The sequence below is a fragment of the Solanum tuberosum genome, unplaced genomic scaffold (assembly GCF_000226075.1).
Source record: "Solanum tuberosum cultivar DM 1-3 516 R44 unplaced genomic scaffold, SolTub_3.0 scf00156, whole genome shotgun sequence".
Taxonomy (NCBI): Eukaryota; Viridiplantae; Streptophyta; class Magnoliopsida; order Solanales; family Solanaceae; genus Solanum; species Solanum tuberosum.
Window position 1 is genome coordinate 542,802 of NW_006239080.1, and position 10,865 is coordinate 553,666.

Sequence of the window (10,865 nt, forward strand, 5' to 3'; positions counted from 1 at the left end):
TGAAAACATATTAAGCTCAAAAGAGAAACTTTAGAAAACAAGCATTTGATGAAAATTTCTGGAGTTTGATGGGCAAATGAGTTGGGTGCACCAACTCTTTCTACAATGTTGAACTAAGTTTTGCCCCATAAACTGACCTTCTTGCTTAATCAAAACCTAATCTGCCAACCATTAAACCACCCTCTCTCTCTTCTTCTTCTCCTATATAACTAAAGCCTCAACTCTCTAATTTTTCACAAACAAACATAAACAGAGTTTAAGTCAAAATTAGCCTTCAACATGAGCTCTTTGTTATTCTATGCCATTTTGCTTCTTTTTGCTAATGCTGCTTCTTTAGCAAAAGCCAAAATTCACTACCATGACTTTGTTGTATGTTATCCAAGTGTGTCTTTGTTTTTGCTAATATTTAAAACTAGGATCTATAGTCTGACCTCAATTTTTTTTTGTAAGTACAGATTCAAGCAACGCCGGTGAAGAGGCTGTGCAATACGCATAGTACTATAACCGTGAATGGGCAATTTCCTGGACCAACTTTGGAAGTGAACAATGGAGATAGTCTAGTGGTAAAGGTTGTCAATAGAGCTCAATATAATGTCACCATTCATTGGTAAGTTCATGCATGCACAACTCAAATATACTTTATGTTGAACATCATGATGTGATGATATTTTCGTGTTTTCCCCCAATTGTTTATGTTGTTTAAAGGCACGGGGTGAGGCAAATGAGAACGGCATGGGCAGATGGACCAGAATTCATCACTCAGTGTCCGATTAGACCAGGAGGGAGTTACACTTATCGGTTTACTATTCAAGGACAAGAAGGGACACTTTGGTGGCACGCCCATAGCTCGTGGCTCAGGGCCACTGTTTATGGAGCCTTAGTTATCCACCCAAAAGAAGGAACGGCTTATCCATTCCCTAAGCCCAAGAGACAAACACCCATTCTGCTTGGTACTAATTCCTTCTTTCGTTACATTCAGTTCGATTTTTGCACATTTTTTGTTTACTTTACAAGCTTTTTCTGAAATAGTACTTAATTTGGGCATGTTGTTTAGGTGAGTGGTGGGATGCAAACCCCATTGATGTTATTAGACAAGCCACACGAACGGGAGCAGCACCTAATGCATCAGATGCTTACACCATCAATGGTCAACCGGGTGATCTTTACAAGTGTTCTAATCAAGGTAACTGTCAATCCACAATGCATTTAAAACAGTACATTAAAATGTGACTGATGTAAAAATAGTTTCCGATGCATATAACTTAAAATCCTTGTGCAGATACTACCATAGTCCATGTGGACTCAGGTGAGACGAACCTCCTTCGAGTCATCAACTCTGGACTCAACCAACAACTTTTCTTCTCAGTGGCAAACCACAAGTTCACTGTTGTTGGAGCAGATGCATCTTATGTTAAACCATTCACGACATCAGTCCTTATGCTAGGACCAGGCCAGACTACTGATGTCCTCATAACTGCTAATCAACCGCCAGCCAGATACTACATGGCTGCACGTGCCTACGCAAGTGCACAAGGAGCACCCTTTGACAACACCACAACCACAGCCATCTTAGAGTACAAGGCTGCTCCTTGCCCTGCTAAGGGTGTCAAGATAAACCCCGCTTTCCCATCTCTACCAGCATTTAATGACACAGCCACCGCCACTGCCTTCACCAGTAGCTTCAGAAGTGCAAGAAAAGTCCAAGTGCCAACTGAAATCGATGAAGATCTATTCTTCACAGTTGGATTGGGACTCAACAATTGCCCTGCAGGGGCAAGTTCCAGCAGCTGTCAAGGTCCAAATGGAACGCGGTTCACTGCCAGTATGAACAATGTATCATTTGTGCTACCATCCAATTTCTCCTTACTGCAAGCACATCACCAGGGAATACCTGGAGTTTTCTCAACAGATTTCCCATCAAGCCCACCCGTTAAATTTGATTACACTGGTAATGTTAGCAGGACACTCTGGCAACCTCTTTCCGCGACTAAAGTATACAAGTTAAGTTATGGCGCGAGAGTGCAGATTGTGTTACAGGGGACTAGTATCGTCACAGCTGAAAACCATCCAATTCATCTTCACGGATACGATTTTTACATTCTTGCTGAGGGATTTGGAAACTTCAATCCACAAACAGATACTTCTAAATTTAACCTTGTTGATCCACCTCTTCGTAATACTGCTAGTGTACCAGTCAATGGATGGTCCGTCATAAGATTTGTAGCTGATAATCCAGGTAAGAAGATAGAAAATAAGTACTCCCTCTATCCCAGATTATATGATTCACTTTTCTTTGTTTCTTCTTAAACTCCGTGTCAAATCAAACTAATTCATATAAAATGGGACAGAGGACTTCTTAATTTTTTTTCCTATAACATGTTACAATAATTCAAACTTTTGGACTAACATTTTTTGTTATGACAAACAGGAATTTGGCTAATGCACTGTCACTTGGATGTGCACATTACTTGGGGTTTGGCCATGGCATTCCTTGTGGAAAATGGAGTTACTGAATTAGAAGCAGTAGAGGAGCCTCCAGTTGACCTTCCTGTTTGTTAACACCTGCTATCCACAACACTACAGAAATCATTTTGAATATTTTAGTTTATATCAATTATATTGTCTTTTTTTTTTTGCTTAATTAATAGTCTCTTAATTTTTTATTGAGTTAAGATGGTGCCAACACTTGCAAGTCAAGGCACCATCTAGATGTTGCAGATATATATACTGTATTCTTTCAAGTCCAACAATTAATAGAGATGATTTGATTTCAGAATAATTTTTCACTGTCTAATAATTTGCTACAAATTTTCTATTATATTAAGAATTTGCGGTAACAATATTACAGTGCTTCAGTACTGGTCTTCAACTACGATCCTTTGAACTAAGGGCTAGTTTCAAATATGTACAATAAAAAAAATTAGTTTACAATATTTGTAGCCATATTTTATTTACATAAAAAAATAGCCAAAAGACATAAGAAATATACATTGACTATATAATATAGGCTATAACTTATTCATACATGAGCTATACACAGACTATATAATATGATACAATCAAAAAGCTGAATATAACTTAGATATACATGAAGTATACATTGATTATTCAATCTCGATCAATTCAAAATCACCTTTGCGGTATGTCAAATTTTATTTTTTTATTTTTTTAAAGAGGAAGAAGAAGATGAAGAGACGACGAAGAAGAAGGATGAACATGCCTAATCTTGAAAGATAAAAGTGTCGAATGATTACTTATTGTAATATAAGTGACTTACTTTCCATTTGGATTGGCTTGAAAGTTGGTCAAACCTATTTTTAAGTCAGTTTTTGACTTGTGTTTGGCAAATATAAAAAAATAACTTAAAATAAGTAAAAAAATGACTTAAAATAAGTTAGGAAGTGTTTGGCAAGGTAAAAAATGACTAATAATAAGTTAAAAATGACTTAAAATAAGTCAGAAACAAAAAGTAGGTCTCCCCCTACTTTTTATTTTTTGACTTAAAAATCATTTCAGTTTGACTTTTTATTTTTGACTTAAAAGTTACTTTTTTATGTCAATCCAAACAGGCTCTTATTCATTTTAGGAAAAATTACGTGGTTAAGCAAACTTATACTACTTAATTACTCATTATAGCTATAGTTTGCTATAATTACCACTCGCGACTAATATTAATCATTAATTACATGGGCTGACTTCGAGTTTGTATAATTAGTCACGTTAGTATATGTATAATTCGCAACTAACAATTCTTTGTTTGATTTGTATTTGTATACGATGATTTGTATTTGTATATGACGCTGATTTTCCCTTTGGTTTTTCAGTTTTTGTCATCATATACATTCAATTTTTTTTGTGTTATAACTTTTTAAAGTTTGTATAAACGTATAGTTTTCGTATTTTGTATAATATAATTTATACAATGTAATTTGTATAATATATTTTATATAATCGTTTAAATTCCATATGTTTATGTTTGTATCAATTCGTTATTTCGAGTTTTATCATTTTTGTATAATTTCAGACTTTATATTACTCAATTATACAAAAACACGCGAATTATACAAACATACCTGCGAATTATATAAATTATTGTCCTCTCTCGCTCGCCTCTCTCCTCTCTCTCCCAATCTCGCTCGCCAGAATATACAAATACATATGTATAATATACAATTATCTAACCGATATGCATATACAATTCACCTATCTCCCACTCTCTCGCTCGCCTCTCTTCTCCCTCTCCCAGTCTCGCTCGCCACTCTCCTCCCTATAACATGTAGCTACGAATCGTAATTAACAAACTATAGCTATGGAACGTAATTAGGTTATTTTTGAGTGGCTATATGCGAAAGTTCCTCTTTATGATCATCCTCTTCTTCACCAATCACCCTCACCTTCCCAAATGATAGATCCTGAAAAACACAACATTTTGAAAAGAAAGTGACACAACAGTTCAAGTCTTTTGTCACTTGTGAGACTAACATGAGATTGAACTTGAATGCTAGATTGCTAGTACACAGAGAACATTTCTAAGAATATCACATCCTCCTATGTGGCAGTCTCCAATATGTGAAACCTTAGTAGAATCACATGTGGGCAACTGAACTTGATCTGCATTTTTTATCAAACCTTGATGATGTAAACATACAGGATTACGTGAGAGACACTAGTGGTTTGATCCAACATCCTGAGTAGTTTTTAATGTTGACTTGGAGTGAACATTGGCATGGGATGATTCATAGGAGGAGATTGATGATGTGGATATGGAGTGTGAGGATGACAGTACTGGTTAGGTGGAGGCATGTTAGGTTGATAGTGCTGGAAATGAGGTGGAGTCCTTGTAGCCTATGTGTTGAGAGGCCTTGCATTGAAAACATAATTCCCAGCTACACCGACCTCTCTTTTACCTTTGTAGTTGGGTGGATACCCAATCAACCTAAAACAATCAATTTTGAGATGTCCAGACTTGAGATGTCCACATTTCAGTAGCTTATGGCACTCAGTTGTCATATGTCCTTTCACATGACAAAAATCACAAAAAACATTAGAAATATAGGGCCTTTTAGACTTCTAATTACCAGGACCAAACCTAGAAATGAACATTGCAGTAGGAGTCATGATTTCAGATATCATTCTACTTGATCTTACAACTATCTTTTGACTTTCAGATTAATCATGGCATAAGCCTGGTTGACACTAGGAAGTTGTGGCATCAATAAAATTTGACCCCTAGCCTGACTATAGTTATCATTAAGTTCCATGAGGAACTACAACATTCTTTGATATTGTAGATGTTAAAAAAACTCGCTAGATTTAGAATAACTACATGCCGAAGGAGGCATAATAGAGTCACACTCATCCCATAGGTCCTTTAGTCTAGAGTAATCAAATGAAACATGGGTGACTTATTGAACAAGAGTGAAAATCTCTTTGTGCAATTGAAAAATTCGAGAACTATTAACCTTGTGAAATCTCTCCTGTAGATCTTCCTAGATCAGGTGAGTATCTGAGCAAAAAAGGACTCCACTATGCAGATTCTTGCTAACATTGCATAGTATCCATGAAACAACAATTGCATTGCATCGATCTCAAAGTCGAGCTAAATCCCTCGTGTATTGATCCCTCTTCAGTGTGCCATCGATGAAACCAACTTTGTTCTTCCCAAGTAAGACCAACTGCATAGTTTTGCTCCACCAAGTGTGATTATCACTTTCGGTGAGCAAAATGCCAACATTGAGTGATCCTGGCGCATCTGATAGGTGCAAACACATTGGATGAAGGTGATCAATAGTAGTAATGTCCATGGAATTTCCTAATTGAGTCCCAACAATAACTCCAGGAGTGTCCATGAAATCAAAGAAAACAAAGTAAAACAAGGAAAAAAACAACTGCAAATTCACAAAATGAAGCTAAGAAACAATGAAATTCTTCACTGCTTGTGCAAGAATTCTTCAAATGCAAGCTCCAATGGCTCTGATACCATGTTAAATTAGGTCTTGGGCCTAACTCACACCCCAAAAGTTAGCTCAAAGGGAGGAGGATTGTTCAAACCTTATAAGGAGTTCACCCATCTCATTAACCATCAATATGGACTTTTGTTATTCTTTAACACCCCAACTCACGCCTAGTGCTTAGCATTTGGTGCGTGGGCGATTTTGTTTTTGCCCCCCCGCCCCCCCACATTGGGTGATATGGAACCTAGCTCTGATATCATGTTAAGTTTGTGAAATCTAGAATGAAACTTGATGAAATTGAGCTAACTATGAAGAAAAGAAGGATCCAGAAGATCATAGAGAGAATTAGTTTCATTGAATTGAATTCCAATATGTAATGCATTGGCACATAAATACAATGTGTTTGCTCAGATCTAACCGACTTAGTTAGTTATAACTAACTATAACTAATTCACTGACACCTTAACTAACTATAACAAACTTTGCTTGCACTATTCACAACATGTGCATAATAAAACACAATTATTTAATTTCAGCAGACTTCTTTGGAAAAATTATTGAGTGTATCTATTTTGAGAAATTTATGGTGCTAATATAGAGATTTTATTTAGGGGAGTAAATAAGAGAGGGAAACATTATTAGCTTCTATTCTTACTCTTTAATTTATGGGTGATCTATGATGCTAAAATCATTAACTCGAAACGCGTGAAACATTATTTAGTGCCAACTTTTTAAAACTTGAGTAATGTACATTAATTTGGTGTCTTAGCTATTAGAGTATCATAGATTTTGTTTAAATATGAAAAAATTATTGATATGAAATATTTTTTTCGAATGAGGTTCAGTGTGAATTCTAGTTTGTCAAATTATAATGTGGTGTTTTATTTTAGTAAGAAGTGCCAACTTTTTGATCCATATGATTTACCAAATCATAAGTATCTACTTGCAACTTGCAAAACTATTGGCTCCGTTATTTTGTTCCCTAATAAATAATTTAGACCAATCGCTAACCGAGGGGTATAAAGGTAATTAAGCTGACTATTGAGGTTTAATAAATATCCTGAGAGGTCAAAATAGGAAATTTACAAAAAAGTATAGAACGAGTGGTTCGCGAAGGTTCAGGTGACACGTGCTGAATCCCGCGGCATCCCAACAGCCACGAACTCGATTAAATAATTGCCACGTCACCATATTGAGAGATTTTTAAATAAAATAAATAGACTCCCTCTGTCCAGTTTATATGATTTACGTTAAAAAATGTCTATCACTTATTTTATTTTTGATCTGATTTTTCGTTAAAAAAATTCATAAATTCTCTGTCGAGTTAAACTAAGTCATATAATATAGATGGAGGAAGTGGAACGAAATCATATAAAATGGGACGGAGAGTATAAGGTAAGGAGTAGAGTAGATATACTAGAAATATCTAGAGACGGCTATAAATACTCTAGTAGCTCTGTTACTAACAGATTTCTGATTCTCATCATTCTCTACAAAGCTTTTATCAGAGAAAAAAAAAACAACTTGAAGAAGTCACCAATTTGATCAATTCATTTATAAAAAAACACAGAAGAAAAGAGGTATGTAGCCTAATCTCATTCATTCAATTCATCTATATGTGATTAGTTTGGTTAGATCAGTCTTTCTTTTCTTGCTTCTTTTTTCTCTTTTCTTGATTTTTTATTCCACACTTGTTAGTTTGAGAAAATTTAGAGTCTTGTGTTTCCGTTTACATTGCTCTTAATGATGAGTATTTTTTAGGATTGTATAATTAATTATATTTGTGGCATGCATAGTTTTGTATGTAATGAATGTTTTGCCTTGTTACAGAAATGGCTATTATGGATCAAGCTGCTAATATGGCTACTCTGCCGTTGGATTATAGTGGAAAGAGGAAATCAAGGAGTAGAAGGGACAGAACAAAGAATGTGGAAGAGAGACTAGCTAAATGGAAAGAGTATAATGAGAAACTAGATAGTGTTGATGATGAAGGGAAGCCAGTGCGTAAAGTTCCTGCTAAAGGTTCAAAGAAGGGGTGTATGAGAGGTAAAGGGGGACCCGAAAATTCGCGGTGTAAATACAGAGGTGTTAGACAGAGGATATGGGGTAAATGGGTTGCTGAGATTAGGGAACCTAAAAGAGGTAGTAGGCTATGGTTGGGTACATTTGGTACAGCAATTGAAGCTGCTCTAGCATATGATGAAGCAGCAAGAGCTATGTATGGTCCTTGTGCAAGGCTGAATTTGCCAAATTACCCTTCTAGGGATGATTCTGATTCTGCTTCCTGGGCTACTACATCTGCATCTGATTGTACGGTTGCTTCCGGTGGTTTCGGCGGCGAGGTATGTCCGGGTGAGGGTGCAACAACTGCAGCTGGCACACCATTGAGTTCAGTGAAAGACGAAGGAAAGGACGAGACCGCGGGGTTGCCTGGTGAGATGGAAATTGTTGAACCTACAAGTATTGATCAAGATACGCTCAAGTCTGGATGGGATTGTCTAGATAACTTAAATTTGGATGAGATGTTTGATGTAGATGAGCTATTGGCTATGTTAGATTCTACTCCAGTTTCCACCAATGACTTCGGTTCAGATGGAAAGCAATATGCCTACGACAACAATTTGTTATCAAATTCGCCATGTCAGCCGCTGGGAGATCCACAGGAAATGGGGCAGGAGGCACCTATGACATTTGACTATGCCTTTGATTTTCTGAAACCAGGCCGGCAAGAAGATCTTAATTTCAATTCGGATGACCTTACATTCATGGACTTGGATTCTGAACTTGTGGTTTGAAAGTTTACGCAGCAAGATACATGGTACCGTCGTTGACTGAGATATAGGATGTGAGGAAGAGAAAACTAGAGATGTTGAGTTTGGACAATGTTTTGGTATCGTTTATTTTTTTTTTATATTATGTTGGGCAGCATTGGTTGCCCTTTTTCCCAGGCCAGCTGATTCTCGGTAAGTTTTTGCATCCAAGAATTATGCATTTGGTGTTCTGGAGGACTAATCTTGTACAGATCTAACCTGCCTAGTGAGTCAACAATTAGTTCGTTTTGGTGTTGTGATTGATACCACAAATAAATAAAGATGTTTCTGGGAGCTATTTGTTTGTTGTAAAGTTTGGTTGACACTTGAGGTACTGGTTTTTGTGCTTTGATTGGAACAATGTAGAATGCATTGCCAGCATTTATACTTCATTCATAACTTGACCAATAACTTCTGTAGTGTGTATTTGTGAAGTATTCACAAGGGATTTGCCAATGAATATTGTGTTGTTTTGTGAAGTGTTTCGAGTGGATCAGAGAAGTATTTGCAGTAAGGAGAAGAGCAAATATATGGGGATGAAAACAGTGGTGCGATACAGCGTTTTATGTTAGCCCTCATCCATAACTTGGTAGATTTTACTGCTTGTGTAGTTCTGTTTTGCACTTCGGCTTTTGTATCTCTATAATAAGTTTCAGTCAGGATGTAATATACGTTTTGAGACGTTCTAGTCCATGTTCTTTTTTACATTGTAATTCAATAAATTGTTTGGATTGTAATCTTAGATGTGAAATGTAGTTGTTCTATCAAACTAACTCTTCAAAAAGAAGCAGAAGAAACCCAAGCTTTGTCAGCTCTAGATTAGCAGTTCTCTTCTACTTTCAGTCTTTCACTATTGAGCCATCAATATGGGTTAGGCCGGTTATGCTCGTCTAGTCTAACAAGTGATTTGATAGGGTTCGGTTAAGATTTTTGGATCCCATTGAAGAAAAAAAAAAATTAGTCCGATCTGAATAAGTTTGCTGATTTGTGGAGCTTGAAAAATATGGATAGGGTCGGCCCGTGGGCTAAATAAAAATAAATAATTAGGTTATATTTAGCTATTTTTATTTTTACTTGAAATCAAACTTAATAAATATTATAAATATAATTTTATTTGTGGATTTCACTAACAGTCTAACACCATGCATGTAATATTGTCTTGTCGATATTTAATATTTTTAAATTATAATTTGATTTAAAAAATTATAAGAAATATATTTTTTAAAAAGGTGGGCCGGCATAACCTGTAGCCCACGTACTTATGGATTGGCTGATCATTTTGACAAAAAAAATGGGTCAACCCAGTTTGACTCGTCAAATTTCAAAGCCTGTATGGATTAACCCAGATGAGATTGACTAACTAATTCTGACCGCTCTAATTCAAATATATACAAATTAAATTAATATGTTACTTTATATCTCATCAAATACCATTGTAAAAATTACAAGGAAGCAACAAGATTAGAATATAAATTTTATCTTATTGGGAAATAATTCTCATGAAACATTACTTGATCTCTTGATACGTAGTTATTATTTTTATATAAAAGAGAGTGTAGTATACACATTATGAAGAGAGTGTGGTAAAAGAGAGCGGTGCATTTCTCAAACTAATAAGTGATACTTTAGGTATAAAACTCACACTCTCAATAGTTTAGGAATGAAACTAAAAAAAGTTAATCTAAGTTTATTTTTGATAGTTATCTCATTTTTATTTACTAATTGTTGTACTACTGATCTCAATGGCTACTAAAAGAGAAGGAAAATAAATTATTAGGCAGGATGCCAATCACTCAAGTTGGTCTTACACGCTTACATGTGCTTTACGTACTCATATTATCTAGAAAATATCAAATTAGGTTAAATTGTTCATTGAGTTAGGTGTTAAGAATTTCATATCAACTTTTTAACGGATGAGTGATCTATTTATTATGTTGTGGACAATTCTTATCTTTTGATTTTATTTTAGGATTAGGTTAGGCATAAGATTCATTTTTTAGAGTTAAATTAGTTTTAAATTGTCAATACAATAATTCAGGTAATTACAGAACTCACCGTTTAATAATAATGTCAGAATATAAATATAAACAAAAATAAAAAC

General features: G+C 35.4%; 2 protein-coding genes across 3 annotated transcripts; both read left to right on the forward strand.

Annotated features, from left to right (window-relative positions):
• The first annotated feature begins 243 nt into the window (after nt 1-243).
• On the forward strand, nt 244-2,779 carry LOC102579330 (laccase-12). The gene is made up of 6 exons (XM_006353356.2): nt 244-369; nt 456-607; nt 706-950; nt 1,055-1,183; nt 1,280-2,236; nt 2,429-2,779. The coding sequence occupies exons 1-6, from the start codon at nt 280-282 to the stop codon at nt 2,557-2,559; spliced, it is 1,704 nt and encodes a 567-aa protein (XP_006353418.1). The 5' UTR covers nt 244-279; the 3' UTR covers nt 2,560-2,779.
• A 4,663-nt stretch (nt 2,780-7,442) lies between these two features.
• LOC102579651 (dehydration-responsive element-binding protein 2A-like) lies at nt 7,443-9,507 on the forward strand. Of its 2 annotated transcripts, XM_006353357.2 has the most exons (2): nt 7,443-7,534; nt 7,785-9,507. In XM_006353357.2, exon 2 carries the CDS (start codon nt 7,787-7,789, stop codon nt 8,747-8,749), a length of 963 nt encoding a protein of 320 aa, XP_006353419.1. In that variant the 5' UTR covers nt 7,443-7,534; nt 7,785-7,786; the 3' UTR covers nt 8,750-9,507.
• The last annotated feature ends 1,358 nt before the right edge of the window (nt 9,508-10,865 follow it).

Coding starts and splice junctions, on each gene's coding strand:
- LOC102579330 (XM_006353356.2), top strand. CDS start 280: ATGAGCTCTTTGTTATTCTATGCCATTTTGCTTCTTTTTGCTAATGCT. Junction 370..455: donor TTCACTACCATGACTTTGTT/GTATGTTATCCA, acceptor TTGTAAGTACAG/ATTCAAGCAACGCCGGTGAA. Junction 608..705: donor TATAATGTCACCATTCATTG/GTAAGTTCATGC, acceptor TGTTGTTTAAAG/GCACGGGGTGAGGCAAATGA.
- LOC102579651 (XM_006353357.2), top strand. CDS start 7,787: ATGGCTATTATGGATCAAGCTGCTAATATGGCTACTCTGCCGTTGGAT.